This window comes from Haemaphysalis longicornis, unplaced genomic scaffold, assembly GCF_048455015.1.
Source record: "Haemaphysalis longicornis isolate Haplotype H1 unplaced genomic scaffold, Haemaphysalis longicornis Haplotype H1 scaffold_6, whole genome shotgun sequence".
Taxonomy (NCBI): Eukaryota; Metazoa; Arthropoda; class Arachnida; order Ixodida; family Ixodidae; genus Haemaphysalis; species Haemaphysalis longicornis.
The window spans coordinates 145,906,130-145,925,415 of record NW_027526407.1 but is presented as its reverse complement, the minus strand read 5'-3'; the positions used below and the strand labels follow the sequence as shown (position 1 = coordinate 145,925,415).

The 19,286-nt window shown below is 42.2% G+C and overlaps 1 protein-coding gene across 4 annotated transcripts in view; it reads left to right on the top strand.

The window, feature by feature from the left end:
• The window catches only part of LOC144141178 (prestin-like), a 246,122-nt gene extending 227,359 nt beyond the window's left edge, over positions 1-18,763 (top strand). For all 4 annotated transcript variants that reach the window (XM_077672739.1, XM_077672741.1, XM_077672737.1 and 1 more), the window contains 18 exons: positions 742-852; positions 1,453-1,625; positions 2,605-2,769; positions 3,849-4,004; positions 4,791-4,873; positions 5,800-5,953; positions 7,365-7,478; positions 8,673-8,750; positions 9,288-9,383; positions 9,883-9,989; positions 10,773-10,842; positions 11,220-11,329; positions 12,015-12,081; positions 13,151-13,336; positions 15,256-15,310; positions 16,703-16,812; positions 17,602-17,675; positions 18,637-18,763. In XM_077672739.1, coding sequence (XP_077528865.1) covers positions 742-852; positions 1,453-1,625; positions 2,605-2,769; positions 3,849-4,004; positions 4,791-4,873; positions 5,800-5,953; positions 7,365-7,478; positions 8,673-8,750; positions 9,288-9,383; positions 9,883-9,989; positions 10,773-10,842; positions 11,220-11,329; positions 12,015-12,081; positions 13,151-13,336; positions 15,256-15,310; positions 16,703-16,812; positions 17,602-17,675; positions 18,637-18,646 — 1,919 coding nt within the window. In that variant the 3' untranslated portion in view covers positions 18,647-18,763. The remainder of the gene's footprint in view (positions 1-741; positions 853-1,452; positions 1,626-2,604; positions 2,770-3,848; positions 4,005-4,790; positions 4,874-5,799; positions 5,954-7,364; positions 7,479-8,672; positions 8,751-9,287; positions 9,384-9,882; positions 9,990-10,772; positions 10,843-11,219; positions 11,330-12,014; positions 12,082-13,150; positions 13,337-15,255; positions 15,311-16,702; positions 16,813-17,601; positions 17,676-18,636) is intronic.
• The last annotated feature ends 523 nt before the right edge of the window (positions 18,764-19,286 follow it).

Genomic DNA, 19,286 nt, shown 5'->3' with positions numbered 1-19,286 from the left:
AAAGTTACAAAGCAAAGCAGAAACGGAAAGTAGATATTTCTGGTGCAACAAGCAAATCACGCAGTGCCGCTCGGCAATGTTGATAACTATAGCTTTGACAATACTTCCGGACGCAAAGGAAGAAAGGTAAAGCCTTTGGAAATGTCACAGAGTCCCTTTCATTCTTCAGGGCGTGAATTTATGGCGTTTGGAAGAGGTTGATATTCATGAGGTGGTTTCATAACGGTTACATGGCTTGCATTTTCGCGGAATTTCATGTTTCCTATTAGCTAGTGAATGTTATCTGCACGGTATGATTTGTTCCCGTGCAGTTCATACGTCACCGTTATTATAGAGTTTTAGCTGACCGTTTTCGGCAGATCGCTCCGGTATCGGCGGCCGGCTCAGCGCAACCGGAGCCACTGCCATTCGCGGCCAAGCGCGCCACGCATGCGCAATGGTGCTCCCGCTCGCTGCTGGAGCGGAGCGGACCGTGACAAACTGTCAGCTAACACTCGCTATTGTAATTTATGTGTTTGTGGAATTTACCAGAATCTCTAATGTAGCCTTATGTAGTCTTAAAAGGTACATCGCATTTAGGATTTCTTTTCAGTTTCTGCTGTTCAGTGTTTCTCCACACACAAAAGGTGGTCTTGTGTAGGCTTCTAAGAGCAGGTGACTTTATGCGTTTGGCCGGACATTTTAGCCTTGTTCTTGAAGACACAAATGTTCGAGCTCATCCACATCCCCTATTTTAAACAGGTTTGGGATACACACTCCTGGCATCGGTACCACCAGTCTTCGCCCTCTACAATGCCATGTTCCCGATGATGATCTACATCATCCTGGGCACCGTCAGGCAAGCATCCGTTGGTGAGTACTTCTGTTGGCGCTGCACGCTTACTACTTCTCCTTCCCGTCATTACAACAGGTATCTAGCGTCGGCTCAGCTTTCATTTCACACCTCTTTCCAAGAAGGATTTTCAGAGTAAATCTGAGCATAAATAACGGTGTATCTTACAGCAGTCTTCCCTGGAAAACGTAAACCGCAGAACAAAGTCCAAAGTTACCCTTTATTTGCACTCGCGGAATTGCACATAGAGATACTGTTATATTGTCATTTGTGGTAGCCATTTATTAAATCGATGTTTATAACTAAGTTCAGGTGGTGTCTTTTTGCCATCTCACGCTCCTTGGAAACGTTGCATTGTAATTAGCCTGCTCTAAACGATGTTAAAATAAGGAGCGCAAGAACGGTTTAACCAAAAGTAGACAAAGCAAAAGCGGTGTCTTCCATCCGCTGTCGCCGTTTTTTGCACTCTCAGGAAACAACTAGCTTAAATTCGTACTGACCTCCAACTTTGAGGTAATGCGGATAATAGGCATTCGCGCATACTGTCATGCACAGCGGGGTGCTGTCGTGTACAGCGGGTATAGAGTGTACGTTTACGCTTCCTGTACCCTCCAACGCAGGCGCCGACGCTATCATGTCCATGATGACGGGCGGCGTGGTAAGGGAGCTCATACAGGGCGACTTCGGGGGCACCCACGGGTCCATGGTCGCCATACACAACGCCACGCACGCGGGGCCTTATACGGTGACGCAGGTCACATCGGCACTGTGCTTCACCATCGGCATTATACAGGTGAGCGTTTCGTTTATAAACTCAATGATTCATCTCGGCACAGTGTTGGTGTCGTGGATTAGCTGCAGAAACCAATCCCGACTGCTCACCTGAAGGGTGGCGCACAAGCAGGTCTCTCGGCTGTTCGTTTTTAACCAGTAACCAAACATCCCCCCTCTCCCGCCCCAGAAAACTTATTTTGGGTGCAGATCCGGCAGCGTGCAAGATTAATCATATTCAGTTTTTACACATACACGAACGTTCTACAAGCTGCTTATCATCAGCGAACTCTGCTGATAGCTCCTTTATTGGTAGCGTCGCCTTCAGCAAAGACCACCTGGCCATTCCATCAATACTCAATTCTGGCAAGCTGGGTAAAGAAAGTACCCTTGATGAAAATTTCGAGGAGTAATGTTGTGACTAACAAATAGACAAAAATTTGGGATGAAATACGTTTTTTATACAATACGTTACTTGCGGATGAGCCGCGTGTTCCGCGTGCTAAAACTACCTAAACGATTCGTTCGAATTTACGGGTCTGCCGTTTCATTCAAAATATCGGAGGAATACAATGTAGAACAGCTGGTAGGAGTCCTCATGAGTTTTCCGCATTGCAGCTTGGTCACAGAATACATTCAATGGAAGGGTAAATCCACGCGGCGATGGGTGTGTGACGTGAAAAGCGTAAGTCAATGGGTACAGTCCACGGGTGGTGCGCGTGGCAGCGACAAGCGAAAATATCAATACAGTGCACTAAACCGCAGTCCTATGTCGCCAGCGACCGCGACCGAGGGCCCCGGTGGCAGTGTATGGATTGTTTTCGCTTATCGCTGTCGCCCACCTTACCCATTGACCTACACTTTTCACGCCGCTCACCAAAACCACTGCGTGTGGTTACCCCTTCATACTTTAACCAATTCCTACCTCTGAAAGTGTAAACTAATGCTGGATAAACCTCCAACCTTCAACTAATCAGTATTTTTACTTCCGTTTACCGCAGCTGGCGTTCGGCTTTCTTAGTTTGGGAACGCTGAACGTGTTCCTGTCGGAGCAGATGGTCAACGGCTTCGCCACGGGCGTGGCCGTGCAGGTGGTCATCAGCCAGCTGGGATCCATCTTCGGCAACCACGTGCCTCACATGAGTGGAATGTTCACCATATACAAGGTGAGCACTTGGTATTCTTCATTTTGCAAGGGACACGGTTCCAGTCTTGGGCTGTGAAGAAGTCGGGGCAGTCATATAAACATCTTTCAATCTTAGCCATTCTACGCAGAGCTGCTGGAGAAGACAAACCGTGCAAAAGCTGCCCTGCGCCTAAGAGTTGAAATGAAAACGAGGTTTTGTAACTTCAAGTGCGAAGCTTCTGTTAGTTGGATTTTTTGCATGTTTTGAGCAGCTGAAAACAAAAATAGAAAAAAAATGGTAACTAGTTGGAGGTTAAATACGACTTTACACGCCGAGGATGCACGAGACCTATGAGGAACGCAGCACGGGAAGTCTATGGCCGAATTAAGATGTCTCCCGAGTCACTGCACATGAGTGCTTTTTGTTCTTTGCACCAATAAAAAAAACAGATGCCCTAGCAATCAAACTGATGGTCTTCATGCGCTCAATAGTGCAACTCCCGAACACTGTGCCACGAGGCTCAGAGAAAGGCCAGCTGACAGAAATGCTTAATAGCACCTGACGTTCTCCGTTGCCATAGCGCCTCCGTGGCTTTTCTATCCTTCCTTTATTATGTTGATTGTTTAGTGTGCTAGGCAGTACTTTTAACAAAGTTAAAGGAGGAAAATCGCGTATTTTATTCATTTGTTCTTTTTGGATTCGCAAAACTACATAAAATAAAACAAACACTTTCATTTGATGTAAATTGAGCTTTTGCAAATTTCGAGGTTACATAAAACCACGCTAGACGTGTTCAATCTCGATCATTACACGTTACCACCAGCACGGATGCTTAAGCGGAATATATGCAGCATCGGTTCACAGGCAGTACTCCTGTCCCACTAGGCAGCCGAGAACTGCTCTTTCATCCTTCAAGCGTAATTTTTGAGCTCAAGAGAACTCAGCAATGGCTCACAGCTTCTAGTAATGCAACCTCTGTGAATTTTTCATTTTTATGCTGCCCCGCTGGTTTTTTTAAGTGCGAGATCTTTCGTAGACAGTGCCAATCTTTTTCGCAAAATGAGAAGAAACACACTAAACTAGAATGGTCAAAAATTTTCTCTACACTCGTTTCACAGACGTTGTACGCCTTCTTCGAGCATATCCATGAAGTGGCTTGGCAGACGACACTGGTGGCCTTTGTCGCAATCGTAGTCATCATGGTGGTGAAGCTATTCCTCGATCCCCCCGTCATCCGCAGGTTCGGAATCCCGCTACCCATCGAACTCACCGTCGTAAGTACGACACTGCTTCCTTCGTTGTGGCGCCTGCAATAATTGTCAGCGCATTCAATTTGTTGTGTTTTTATCGCGCCAAAAATTGTGAGCCTGTTCCTGAGCTTATAATTAAGAATAATTATGTGCTATTCTGTGTAAAGATGCGTGGAGGGCGGAAATGTAAACGGTTTATTAAATAAAAACATGGCACATGCGGATCGTGTCTCCTGCGAGCAGTTAAGTTTTGGTTATTTGGATGTGGCCGCATTCAAGGCTTTAGAAGCGCTTTTAGTTTCAAGGCGTTATGAAAAAAGCAGTTCGGCAAATTTCCGCATTTACCCCAATGAGGAGGGTGGGGAACTGTATTTTTTGCATACCCATGTTATATTAAGTGGTTTTGCTCAGAACTCGTCTGAATGCCTCACGCACTACATCGGTATGTTAGTAAAATTTTCTGAGTTTACACCAGTTACAGAAAAAGATATCTGTTCCCTTGCACTCGCTTTTGTTTTATAGCCTGAGTAGGATCTGTCAGAAACGTAACCTGCACGAAAAATTGTTGCGCATCCGCGATAGTATAAAATATGCGTGTGGAGATCCCTTTACAAAAGCCTCCGTGGTGCATAACCCTAATCTCTGCTTGTATGCTCGACACCTAATGGATGAGTAAACAAACAGCACCTTCGCAAGATCGTAACATGAGAGCAATGGTGGCCCGTACTTTAAACACCACGGTACATGTATGAATACAAATAATTGGCTGAAACACTTGCCTAAATGCGTTGGTCCTTTCTTTTTTCTAAGGTGGTGCTTTTCACCGTGGCATCTCACTTCTTGAACCTGAGGGAAAACTACGGCGTCGAAGTGGTTGGAACGATTCCGGAAAAGTTAGTATTTGATTCCTCAATGCAATATCCCAAGCCCTGAGCGGTCTACGCTATTACCATTAAACAGGTTTTCAATTGTCATCGCATGGCCGCTTGATGGAAAGGACCTCCTTTTCATCTAGCGGCCTCGGTCATCGTATCCCCAACAATTGGGTATTATGGGTGCATGCGTAAGTATTAAGTAATGGTCCTTAAACCAAACAAATACTCTTTCCGTTCAATGTGAGGCAACCGAAGTGTGAAGGCCTCGCTCATTGTTCGCGTATACGTGATGTAGCAGTACGTGTTCATACCATATATCTAGAAAAGGTTTCTACATTGCTACACCATAGCACGGTGCCTCCATATCTTTGTTTTGTATACACTATCTCTTGAGCTAATTTGCCTTTTTGGCGTTTTTTTTGCGGTGAAAATAGGGCAACTTGCAATTTATAAACCTAAAATACAAAACAGGTGTGCGCATTCCTGCCCTGTCATATATATCGTGTGAGCCCTGCTTTAGCATTGCTGCTACATGGGAATGGGGGCATATCCTGTCAGCTACAGAAGTATTTCATCCACCATGATTACGTTTTACCTCACACGAATTTGTGTTGCGATTAGGGTTATTCAGAAAATCTCGTAAGAGAACCATTTGGTAAATGGGGTAGTTTAAAGCGAGTTTTTTCCATATCTTAAATAAACAACAGAATGCTCAGATAAAGGAAAATCCTTGACTGAGGCTTCTGAGCCAAGCGTCACTCTCGCGTCTACCTTAACACATGTAACGACATAAGGCACTTCACCGTACTGTTCTAAGATATGTACACGTATAAGATACTACTTCTACGCCCTATTACTGTAAGTACTACTACTCTTAGATGCTACTGTTTGTATGCCCCAAGGAAAATATACCCTATTCCTCAATCCGTTGCGCTGCTTTGCAGGTTGCCCGAACCCACTCTCCCGAGCTTCAACACGTCGTTGATTGCGAGCATCCTTCCTGAGTCTTTCGCTCTGGCCATTGTCAGCTTCGCCATCACCCTCTCCTTGGGTAGAATCTTCGGCCAAAAGCATGGCTATGCCGTCGACGCTAACCAGGTACCATTGCACACTTAATAAATAGCTTGTGCAAAACTCTATTGACTGCCTAGCCTGTATGGTGTCAAGGTTAGGCGGCCACTCGATGTTAACATTTTGGCGTCACCATGTTACTTAAGACAAGAACGGGATGTATTTCAGCCACTTCGTTTACAAAAAGGTTTACTTAGATAAATAGAAAAATACACCTGAGAACAGAATTGCTGGAAATTAGCACATCCAACTGCATCAGCATCAACCCTGGTGCCAACATTTCGGAAAAGGCCAGCCACAATTCATATTTCGGCACTGGACTGAATGAAGTTACCGTAATTCCAAGAAATGAATGATTTAGGTACGCAGATGCGCAGTCCCTCCTATGATATATTAAGTAGGACTTTGGGAGTTAGACATCTGCCAACTTATGACTCATCAAGTACTTTTCATGTACTGTCAACTACACATTTCAGTTGCTATCAGACAAACAAGATGCAGTAATCATGCTTACTAATTTACTATTGAAATGAAGGATGACCAAATCTTGCAAGTGCCTAATGATTTTATTGCAAGGAGCTGCATGAAACAAGAAAACTAACAAAATGCGAATATGAGGGTAAAAAGTGCAGTTTTCGACCCCTTTTGCTGATATTCAACCTACAGCAGTTATTGCCAGGTTTGTTTAAACACTTGACAGTTATAGAAGGCGATTTCGTAAGCAGTAATATCCAATCTAGAGTGTCGATGCGGGTTACATTGCATGGTTAGTGTAATCGCCAGGCATCTACCCAGAAAGAATAGGAAGGAAGAAAGAGGGCAAACGCAAACGGTGTTTATGTGGTCTTATGTTCACTCTGAGCGTAAAATAAAGCGTAGGTGACAGCGCATTTATATACTGTCTACAGTCTACCTTTACTCACGTAGTTTCCTTGCGTTTAACCGAACGGTGATATATCAATTTAATACCTTTGGCTGGTCGGGCTGTCGAAAACCGAAGTTTGAAATATCATAACTCTTTAGCACGACAGGACATATTGGACACCTAGGGCTGTTTCGGGTACTTTGCACTACTTCTTTTAATTTCTGCCAACCACGTTAAGCGTCTCAAAATACCTTTTATGATAATGGTTTTAAGCCCCCTATTCATCGGATATCTGTCAGTTTTGGACAAAACACCATGTGAAATCAGATCGTTGTGTTGCAACGGCTCTGATTGTTAGGATCACTATTCCTCAATTTTTTCAATGTTATGCTTTTCAAATTTCATCACCGGTAAAACTACAGTTGGTTCTCACATCACTTTGACGATGCAGGCATGTTCTTACTTGTTAAAGATTCGGTTCCAGGTGTTCAATTGTTGAATTTTTGTTTCTGAAAACTTTGCATTCGTGCACGCGTCGTTCTAAACACTGTGTCTATCTTCTTACAACTACAGGAGTTCCTCGCCCTCGGAGCGAGTCACGTGTTTTCGTCTTTCTTCTCCTGCTTCCCCATTGCTGCGTCAGTGCCCCGAAGTGCCGTCCAAGAGGGCGCCGGTGGCAAGACACAGGTACGACACAATCTCCTCCACTGAGACTTCATTTGAGAAGCATATCCTGGTAGCTAAATGTCACCGCCCATAAAAGAGCTCTTTCCGAAATGTTAAGAGTACAAACGGTACCCAGTACTACAGAAAAAAATATTGAAGAACACTTTTTAAAAGGGCCATGAAAAAAAGAACCAGTTTTGCGCAGTAAAAGTGCTGATTTTTTCCAACAATATTGAGGCTAATTTTAATGGAAACATTAAACAAATATTACTACTTTCAGGGAAAACAGATTAGGAAGGTACGACTCATTAGACAATTTCCCCCCGGGTCCATGTTACGTCACAGGAAGTTTGTGTGAATGGCTGCTGTCATCCAAAGCTACCCCTAAAAACATGACTGTGATGGCGCTGAGGCCTGAACTTCTGCTTGATTATATCACTTGAATGCTAAAAAAGACTGAACGCAATGACAACTATGTTTTGAGTGTTCCCTCTATTATGTCACTCCTTATACGCTGCGGCGCGAAATTCTAAAATGTTTCAACAGTTTTCGAGCTTTTTTTGTTTCAAAACGTAGTTCGTGGCTTTAATAGGTCTGAGCGAATTATCAAGAGCTATCTTTTCCTAATTAGGCAAATCTGTATTTTGTTTTCATTACTTCTTACACATGCTCTTTAAGTTAGGTGTTTTCAAATAGACATATTACTCTGTCGTGTGACAACGCCACGAACCGCGCGACCGGCTGGGCACTTTTGTGAGTTTGGGTGCTAAGCAAAAGACATTCTGGAAGAAGCTTCAATGCAAAAATAATTTCGTAGAGCTCGCCGTTGAGTTGTGAATACATGCACTTATCACCTTGAGCAGAACACGTAGCGGTAAAAAAATATTTGAAATTGCAACTTCCCACAGAGCAAGTTCCTTAATATGTTGCTAGAGATAATGCTCTTACCGTATGTCCAGTTTCAGCAGATGGTGTTGATGCAATTCACTCTTTGTTTTTATGCGTTATAGCGGCCTAAAAAACCGAAATAAAATTATGGCATTTACCTCAGCAACTTCTACCTTGTTCCAAGAAGAATATTTCTTTAGTTCATACAAATTCAGCGCATTTTTGAGTTCACCGGAAGTGTTTTGGCTTTAGCTGTGAGGTAGCTTACAGTTGCAAGTTTTTACACATCAAAATAATGTTGGAAAACTTTCTATTTCCTTCGTCCAGATTGTGAGTGTGGTCAACATCTTCATCATCGTCCTCATGGTTCTGTTCCTCGGCCATTACCTGGAAGAGCTGCCTATCGTAAGTCGCGGCTTCGCGTACCAACTCCGTTATCTAGTGCTGATACTTTACGAGAAAATGTACCGACACCGTACCCAGATCCCAAGAATGATCACATTGTTCCATATTAAGCACAAAGTTCTGAAAAAATGTACAAATAGCTTAGAATATCACAGAAATTGTTTGCATTGGTTTCCTTTTCTGAGCAATTGTGTTTTCGCACTTTCTGGCAACAAAGAAGCATTTTAAATTGTTGTTCACTAAAACCAAATTTTCGTTTTGCGTGAAGGCTGCATTGGCTGTTTTCAAATACAATCGCTGAAGCACACTGTAGAAGGTCTTTGCGAAAATGCTTTTGAAAAGTATTTAACACATAACATCCTCGAAAATACATAACTACATGTGTTGAAATCTGTAAACTACTGAACGCCCCAATTTTATAAAAATGCTTAGCGCTGCGTAAGCATTTCTGTGACAATTATTTAACTCAGCATTAGGAGTATTTCTATTCAGTCCAGCAGTATTTTAAATCCCGTTCTGTTTTTCTGGACCTTCTAGTGCGTCTTGGCTGCTATCATTGTGACTTCATTGAAGAAGATCGTCATGCAAGTCCAGGACTTCAAACGCTACTGGGATATTTCGAAAATTGATGGGGTATGTACTCATTTTCAGCCTGTAAATAATTTTGGGTTTCTTGGCTAAAATGTAGTCTGCATATTGTGAGCTCGATTTTACCTTCACATTTTTATTTCCATATATTGAACTTTGTGCATGACGTGCATCTGGTTACTCTAATTTTTTCTGCCCTTTCTAAGCTCGGTAATATAAAATATGCATGCATGTAAATGCTTAAGCAAACTTAGTAAAGCAACACACTTTCCAATGCTCCATAGTACCCCTCTACCGAGCGGATTACAGCGGGTTTGGTTCTGAAAATAAGAACACTTTCTTACTTTTGCTTAAATTTCTATGTGGTAATAATAATTGTAACGGTTGTTTTCAAGGTAAGAATATCAATTAGTGCATTTTACGCACCCACAAATGAATCTGCAGTAGTTAAAGTCTCAATTCCATAATGGAAGCTGTCATAATTTTATTGAGGCAGCTTTCTTTCTCGTACCAATGTATTTATGAAGTCATTTCGATTTTGCAGCAAGTGTGGATGGTGTCGTTTGGTGCCACCGTCATCTTTGACGTCATCACTGGCCTGGCAATTGGCGTTGGGTTCTCACTGCTCACCCTTATCTACAAGATTCAGAGGTCAGTTTTCTGTGTATTGTTAACAATGTAGGAACTGAATCTTTCCTTTGTTCTTGAAGAGTGCCCTAGCAATGTCCCTAGCGCTCTTAAGCGGTTTTCATTTTTATGAAATAGGCAGTTGCGCTACCGCAATTTTTTTTCTACCGATGTTTTGGTGAGTGGCCATTAGTGTAGCCATACTGTACACTTTCTCTCCAAAAATAATATTTGGCGTATACGCATAGGAAATGTGTAGCACATAGATGATCTAGAAAGAAAACTAGCAATATCACAATTAGTATTATGCCACAAAATTTCAGCTCTTAAACTTTCCGCACAAGAAATATTTATAGCATCAACTCTCTTTTGTCGCCCCTTTTTTCATCATTTACATAGCATGGCTGCTAATTGACTCAGCATGAAATGAACATCTTTCAACCAATAAAAAGCCACAGTTTCATCCAAATATTCTGGGAACGTATGTATTCTTACGTGCTTTGTAAGAGAAAAAACAAATAATGTTTAAGCCGCAGCCGCTTTTTATTTATGATTTGGAATCTACCCTGAAAAAAAAAACATTAATTGTGTTACAAATCAGATTGAGTGACCACCACCAAAATATAGACCGTTTTATTTATGTTGCCTGGCAATTTAATTGCTATTTAGTTAGATTGGTGTGCATTCCGAAGAATGTAAAATAGGACCTGACAACTTTACGGATTACAAAGAAACACTAACGTATGTTAATGAGTGCATATTAAAATATTTAAAGAAAAAACACCTATGCTCATTTCTGAATTTCAGACCAAAGACATTCCTGCTTGGTGCTGTGGCTGACACTGAATTTTTCGTACCTATCAAGAAGTATCAAATGGTAAGAGACAAACCTATACGAAAACTTTTTCGTTTGATGAATTGTACACTAACCACAGATTTTATCCCCATAAATAACTTGAAATTTCAGATTTTTTATTATATTTGTGTTGGTGCACTGACTGTAATTTTGAACTATTGAACTTATAAGAGACGTGATATGACAGAGGTAGCACTTTTTATTTCGTTTAGCAGTCGGAAGGCGAATGTTAGAAAAAAAGATTTCAAGCAATTCAGAATCAATTATGAAGGTGTACAGAGATAACTGCTTCATACGATATGCTTTAATTCAGTGTTGCTTTGGCTAGCCACGTTCTTTCATGGTGCAATGTTCTTTTCGGGTGCATATCTAGAACTGCGCTGTTTTATTCGATACAGGTTGACGAGATTCCCAAGATCAAGATCTTCCACTTTGGTGGACCGGTCCACTTTGCTAACACGGAGTACTTCAAGGAGCAACTGAACAAGAAGATTGGCTTTACTGTCAGGTGAACGATTCGTAACACTAAACTTTCCCGCCTTTTTCTTCCTTCCCATCACTGTAATGGAAACGAAAAACCTAAAGTGTTCCTACGAATGATATTTCATAAACTTCCCCCTTGCAAACTTCGCATCCATATTTTGCGTAGAGGAGGCCGGAAACATGAACTTTTGTCCGCCTGGATATGACACTAAGAGCAATGTTACTGAATGTCTTGACTTTTAAATATTCATACTCCTATTGCCTTTTCAGTACTTCTGCAGTAAATCAGCAGCCATAGCCATTTTTGCTTAAAGTAAAATGCATTCAATTTATTATACCACAGGTCAAAAGAAATGCCTTCTTGAAATCTATTTCCACAATTGCCTCAATTATGATTACTAAATTTCCTAGTTGTCGCGGAATAGCCTAAAAAAAGACGTTATAGGTTCGCAGGGTTGTCCAACATATAAAAAATCGCGGTAATTAGCACATGCTTGCGTAAAAGTTCGACTTAGATACTCTGGTATGTGACAAGGGATGCTGTGAAGTAGAACTTTGGTGCCAGGGTGGGATAAGACGTTCATTACGATGTTAACCACCACAAGCTCCTGTAGTATCAAGAGCCTTTTTAAGTGAATTACCTTATTGCCCTTTAAGCTTGATCATGTCACGACAATAACGAAGTACCTTGGTTTGTGTTCCTGAAACAGGGATGTACTGAAAGCGCGGAAACGAGCTCAAAAGGGATCCACTTGCAATCTCGCCAACCTAGTCAAGGTAAGAGCGCTAGCGGTAGCGTTTACGCTCTCATGTATTTATTTGCGGGTTGAACATTCACATATTTTTTCAGTTTTTGTTTCATATAAATAATGCCTAGTTGCCAGTCATAACCCCACTTCCTTTCGAGGTTTCAGCTGTCACAGGGTCCGCTTGTTAGAATTGCCTCAGATAGCTCGCAGCGCGCCGGTTTTTTCTGGCCACTGTAACTACAGACGTTGACACCTTTTCTTCCAAACGGAATAGTGCGAGGAGCTTGAAACCGTGTCCCAATGTAAAACGTTAGCTTAACCACACTGTCCAAGTAACAGGCGCATACGTGGCCAATTATCATTAGAACACAGCCAGAGCTAGTGGGTTTGAATATACATTATCGGCCGCAGTATCCTTTTTTGTCGTTCTGATTACCACCACCTTAAGCAAAAGCTTTTATACGACAAAAAAGGTACTACCATGGCAAGCATAATAGAGTAATTTTGTAGCACAGTAACTTTTACTATCAAAGCAACAGTGATGCTTAACATTTTCTGCCCCCAAAAACGAATGAGCTCAAGTGCATATGCATTGCGTACAATATGAGCACGACACCCAGATACAAACAGCCCATTTCCTGTGAACAGAGTAAAAATGACGAAATATAAGCCATTTCTCTTCAAAATAGAGCTTCCTTTAAAAATAGGCGTCTCTGCATAGTGCCCTTCGCAAAGCTCCTTAGAAAGATCGAAGTAGCTAAGCCAGAGGCCATGGAAACAAGTGACCAAGCGTTGTTGGTCTTTCGACTAGCACAAATGTCTCAGTAGCTTCTTTAAGTATAGGTGATGAAGTATGCGATTATAGATTGTAAGGCCAATAAAATATTCCATAAAAAGAGCTATGCATGGCTAACTACTTAACGAATACAATGGAGATATGACAGCATTTACCTAATGCCTCTCCCATAACCAGGAAGTACGCATAAACATAGAGTATTGTACATGCTAGTTCTGAAACTAGTCACTTGAGGTTTTCGGCGTTTTTATTCAATGTATCTATATACCTTCCGCGTTTGTGTTCACGTGTCTTACGGCAGGACTCGCCTATGCTTGGCGCCGAGTCGAAGAACGCCTCCCTGAACTGCAGCGTGGCCACCGATCTTTGCTCGCTCAAGTCGTCCAACAGCTGTGTTGCCGAGATGCTCGCACTCCCGTCTCACATTGTGCTGGACTTCTCCCGTGTCTCCTTCATGGACGGATCTAGCATTGCCCTGCTCAAGCAGGTAACCCGAGCTCATGAACGTGACTCTTCTTGTGGTCAAGCAGAGTTTTAAGGCTGGTTACGTCGCGGAGGCCACTCAGAAATGCATTTGTACATGTCTGCATGTGCCTTTGTCACGATTGGGCGTAGCACCCCTCCCATTCGCGATTATACGCTGCTTTCCCAACATGTCTTGTAGCCCTTCCTTGCCACGCCCCCAAGTAATGTATCCAGCATAGCTGGGCGAAAACGCTGAGGGTTGTCGATTCGAATTCGTGAGCATTATTTGTCAATTACCCCTACATGTACGATGCACCTCCACAAATGCATAACTGGAAAGTTGAGACATTTAATATTTGAATAGTGTAAATGCAGTTTATTATAAAAAATCAAGAACTAAAAATATCAGCGAACAAAAAATTAGTGCAATTGGAAATTTGGCAACCGTCGTGTGCCCCAGGACGAAAAAAAGATCGTGAGTAGTTATGAATTTGCAAACATCTATTGAATCTAGCCCCTGTAGCGGTAAACTTTAAGAGGGAAAAATACTAAGATAAAGGCACTGTTTGGGCTATTAAACGTGTTTCTTCTATGCCAAAATCAAACCGTAAATTCGGTGAACAGGTGAAACGGGGAAGCAGCGTCAGAATGCTAACGCATTAGTATACAATTTGTAAATGCAGGGCCGGACGCCATTATTGGCAATGTTCATTTGTAGTCGCCACTTTCAAAAGGTTACATATAGCGCCGAAGCATAAAACGCTGTATTTTTTTGGATAATATCCAGACACTTGCAACTTGCCATTTGACCAAATTAATGGAGTAAAGCTATCAACGGCAGTACCACCGGCAATCAAACTATGACAGTAGATTATACTGAGATCAAGCGAACGTTAAAAACTTCATATGAGGCAATGGCACTCAACAAAGCCTGCAGCAGCATTACGAAATGCATTTCGGGTTGCGGTATTAATCATGTAAAAGGAATTGATAGTTCAAAGAACGAGGAACCTTTTCTGTCGCATGTGGCTGGCACCCCGCAAGACATGGGGGACTTCGTTCTATTTTCGAATACATGCACTTCGCTGCACTACGCGGTTGGTTTCCGTAAGAACCGTAGTATAGATAAAATCTTAGCAAGTTCGAATTCCAGTTGAACGCAGAGAATCAGAGAATACTGGAGAGATACAAATGAGGACAAGCTAGATTTTTAACATGCACGGGAGTATTATACATACCAGAGTTTTGCAACTTGTCTCCACCATTATCCCCGACAAGTCAGAACCTATCTCACAACCTTCCGCGGAGCGGTACGATTTCTTAGCCACTGGAGAAGCTGCGCAGTTTAAATGGAAATTTTGCCAGTGTAAGAGCTCCCCATTTCACACCGTAACCGTGGCGGCTGCCATAACAAAATGCTAATAAATCGCAAAAATGAAAACAATATCTTCATGCTTTTCATTTTCAAATATAGGTTCATTGGCAAGCACTCCCTACCAGCTATCTGCCATATTCAGAATGAATTATATATCCGCTGTAGTGAAAATTTTAGTTTTACTCCACCTAACAAAAAAAGTAACTATTTAGCCCTTCGTCCCCAGCCTTTACATTGATTTGGTTGAAGGGTTTAACGCGCCGACGCAACGCAGGCGATGAGGCGCTCCGTAGTTGGCGGCTCCAGATTAATTTTGACCACCTAGGGATTTTCAACGTGCGCCGAAATCTCGTTTGCTTTTCGCCTCCATCAGATAAGCGGCCTCAGCGGCCGGGAATCGAACCCGTGACCCCGTGCTCAGCAGCGCAACGCCTTAGCTTCTGAGCCTTTACAAGATTATCGCCACACGTAATTTAAAAAATCTAAAGCCGCCGTTTTTTGCCGCCCGTTTGACAAGTCAAGTTAGCGTGTACTGATGAACGTCCGCTGTGTTGTTTTTGTTTCAGCTCAAACGAGAATATGACTCCGTGGATGTGAAGTTGTTCATCGCTGCCTGTTCTGGTAAGTAGCCTTGCTCAGTTCCTGGAAGCATATCTTTATGCCAAGTAAAATTCCCATAATGCGCTCATTTTTCAAACCGCTGCCATTGTTGAGCTTTCACTATTCTTTCCATCGTCATAATGCGAAAACCTATGCGAGGTGCTTAGTGAGTCCAATTGAAGAAATAACGGGAGAGTGTCCAAATACACCGTCCTAGATTTCAGTGTGAAACATGTATAGATCAAATTTCAATACAGGGACGCGTGATATGTTACACGTTTTATTTACCTGTATGGCTTTATGGGAACATCTTTTTGGGTTAACGCAGAAACATTTCTGCACTCCCTTAAACAGACAGCCATCGCAACCAGGGTTATTATCATTATTTTCGCAAAATATTCACCTAGTCATTATTATCACAGTTTGCTGTATGTGCCCCTGATTAGCCTGTCAAATGTAACTAACCTAAAGATGGCGATTACAACAATTTTCAAATTTCGTCGTTTACGTGCCAACGCTACACCTGTCGCCACGACGCCGACCGTAGCGAAGGACAGAGGAATAATATAGACCATCTGGTCATTTTTAGCCTGCACTGCAACTGCGATACGGGCATTGTTGCTTCCTCCCTTCACAAAATAGGCACGCAGCCGAAATCGAACCCACATCATACTGCGCAGCAGAACAATGCCCTACTGCAAAGTGAACACCGCTTGTATGTATTATCAATAACCAACTAAGGCTGTGTCTTTGCCCTCAACCGCGGAAAACTTCCCAGCAGTCGGACAACAACCAAATAATACGCTTAGATAAGCTTCCAGTAATATTTTCTCCTCCCCTCATTGGTTTGGATATGTTCTTAAGGAGCTCTTAAAATGTCTCGGCTCTCCTTAAAGTTACCCAGAATTGGCATTCAATCGCGAACACCGATGCGTTCACCTAATGGTACAACAATTCCGTGACCCACTTCAATAGGAGTGGGAGGGGGGTATAGTGCAGCAGCCCACTTCATTTTGTAATGCGGAGGATGTTTGCTAAGAAATGAACTTGCCCGCGGGTAGAGCCAGTGTAGACGACTCGAGGTGCTCTAATTTTTGCATTTCAGAATGAGGTAGGAAAGGAAGATTTTTCAAGTAATAAAATCTGAGAAACGATGAAATTACAAGAACAATAAAAATAATGCATGCGACAGTGCGACAAAAGCGCGATGTTTTTTTTTTTTTGGTGTCACTACGTCGCTAAGGCAAGAGCTTTTTAATACGCTGGGTAAAGAGAACATTTCTTGGAAAACAGGTTGAAGTTCTATAGACTGCGGGCACTTCAGCTACTTTCCGGCCGATATCTGGAGGCCAGGAAGAGAAGCACTGATTTTTGACTGGGTCTAACAAACCTGCTTTTTTCTCGTCTATGCAGACAGCGTCTTTGACTTCCTGCGCAAAGCTGATGCTGTAAGCTTCCTGGGTTCGGACGCATTCTTTCCGTCCGTTTTTGATGCCGTCCAGGCAGCGCAACACCCGAACAAGGTGCGTATTATCATGAAAAGCCCCTCAAACATTTTTACCTACAGGTATTCTAACCCTCAGAGCAGGGCCCAAAACCACGGAGTTTTTTTATGGAGCTTCTCAGTAAAGTGATATAAGCAATATTGTAATGGTGAGCGACAGTTGGTTTTCAATATGCGAAATAAATATAAATCAATAAATATGAAATAAATATTAAGCGCTGAAGCACCACGTGAGAAAATAGAGTTTGAGAAGCTTCCAGTGGCCGAAGCTTTAAAAGGCACAGAAGCCTACGGGAATTTTTTTTAGTACAGAAACTTTTATGTATATGTCGGTACGTCATCTGGTGCTATCAGGAACAAGATTATCTTTCGCCATCGGAGTAGGCAAAGTGAACCATGTGGTACTTGAAAAAGAATAACACTGGCGCGTTGCGTACTGGCTGTAATAATTTCGTAGCCCTTTTGATTACGGCCAACCCTTTTTGGGGGAAATTTGTACAGGGTGGTGAACACTTTAAAATGTGACCATATGATGAGGAACTGGTTGAGGAGCTGTATTTTGCAGTGGCGGGTTGTGCTGTATCTGTTTTTATCGTTGACCTCCAGAACACCACTAATGTTTTCAACGATTTATTACTCAAACGTATGAAATACGGGAGTTTCTTCTGCTTTCACAGGCCCATATTACGGTTAAACTGTTAACGAAACAACGATGTTAAAGTAATATTTGCGTACAGAAGGAGGGGCATATTTCCAACCTACGTTGCCACCAGTTGTAGCAATGTGTTTTTTTTTTCTTTTTTTCCAGTTCATCGGAGCCATTCCGGAACCACCGTCTATTGTTGAACCAGAACCTGAAGACTCGCATCCAGAACATTCCGAGTACGTTTTTTTCATAACAAAATGTAGAATCATGCTCCCTATGCAGATATCTGATAACCAGCCAACTCAACCGTTAAACATTTAAACGGGGCCTTAGAAATAGTAATAGTGTACAAGCAGTGGTTAGACTTGTACTAAGCTACGTCTGCTTAAAAAAACTAATTAATTGATAGAACCCACTAACATCGAAATGTAACGTAGTCGTCGCGGAGCCGTCAAAAATGCGGTATGGACAAGAAGCAATTAGTGACCACAACCGCTTCAGATCAGCAGCTTTTAATTCGCGACTATAATCGCAGGTTTTATACGGCAATCATGAATGTTTCAACACTTATCAGCAGTGGTGATTACCAATGAATGGGGATAATGGTAACCCTGGATTATGTTGATTCTCCCAAGGGAAATCTATTAGTGGGCCTCAAATTCATCATTCTAGATTTTAAAAGACTGGCCTCAACCTTCTCTTTACAATTTAGTCTTTTTTACACGAAGGTTATCGTAATGCCGAAATTGTATAGTAGCATCTTGAAGCAGCAAATTACATTCAAGTAACCAAGCGTTATATTTTCATTTTGCAATGAAAAACAATGAAAATGTGTGGGGTGAGAAAATCATCATCATCAGCTTAACTAAGTCCGCTAAAGGAGGATAGCTTTCCCAATGACTTAGAACAACTTCTGTCTTGCGGTGCCCAAATATACTACATTGTAATCATAAGCATGGTTTCTGATGGGTATTCAACTGACAGAACAATGCAGGAAGTGGTAAAATGTTCAAAATGCAGTGCCTCTCACTTACTACAGTGAAAGGTGGTCAATCGCCTTGAACGGAGGTTTTCCCAAATAAAATTGGTCTAGCTGCGATCAAAAAGCCACTTAATTGTTCTTTTGTATGTTTACCTTGTTTTGGCTAAACTTTTTTTTTGTATTTCTAAACCATTGTTTCCTTTTGCGCTTTGCAGATTTCTTTGAAAGGAATTCTCCCGCCTTACAAGCCGCTGTCGTGACGTCACATCTCGCTTCTGCACTTTTGTAAATATTTGTAATAAACATCGTACATGGTTTTAGTATTTATTCATATGAGAAAAATATAGGCGTTTGTTATTTTTTGATGCTGACGAGCAACCATGGTGCAGTGCTTTTAAAGACTTTGGCCATAGCTTGCTTACTATGAATGCCACAAAATAAGTTTCTAGAGTAGCATTTTTGTTTGGAAACAATCTAAAATGTGCATAAGTGTTGACAACTGAGCCCAGTAATCCTTACGCTGTTTCCTGTTTACTGTTACACTGATTCTCTGTTCCTGTGATTGTTAGGGACTTTTAACGGTAAGCGTAGGTGCAGGCCCAAAAAGGTGATTCACATAGGCACTTAGTGGTAGAAAGAGAACAAGCGAAAGACGGAAAGAAAACGATAATGACATAGGACACGTGGTTTTAGCTAATCCTGCACCAAGCTCGAAGTCTCTGCAATGTGACCCAGTGGCACAGCAGTGCCCAGCGAGCCACGGCGCAAGGCCACGCCCCCTGTCTCCACTGCGGCTGCTTTCTTCTAACCTCAGCTCCGCGCAAAATATAGGCTCCCCCAATACCGCATATCTAAACGCCCAGTT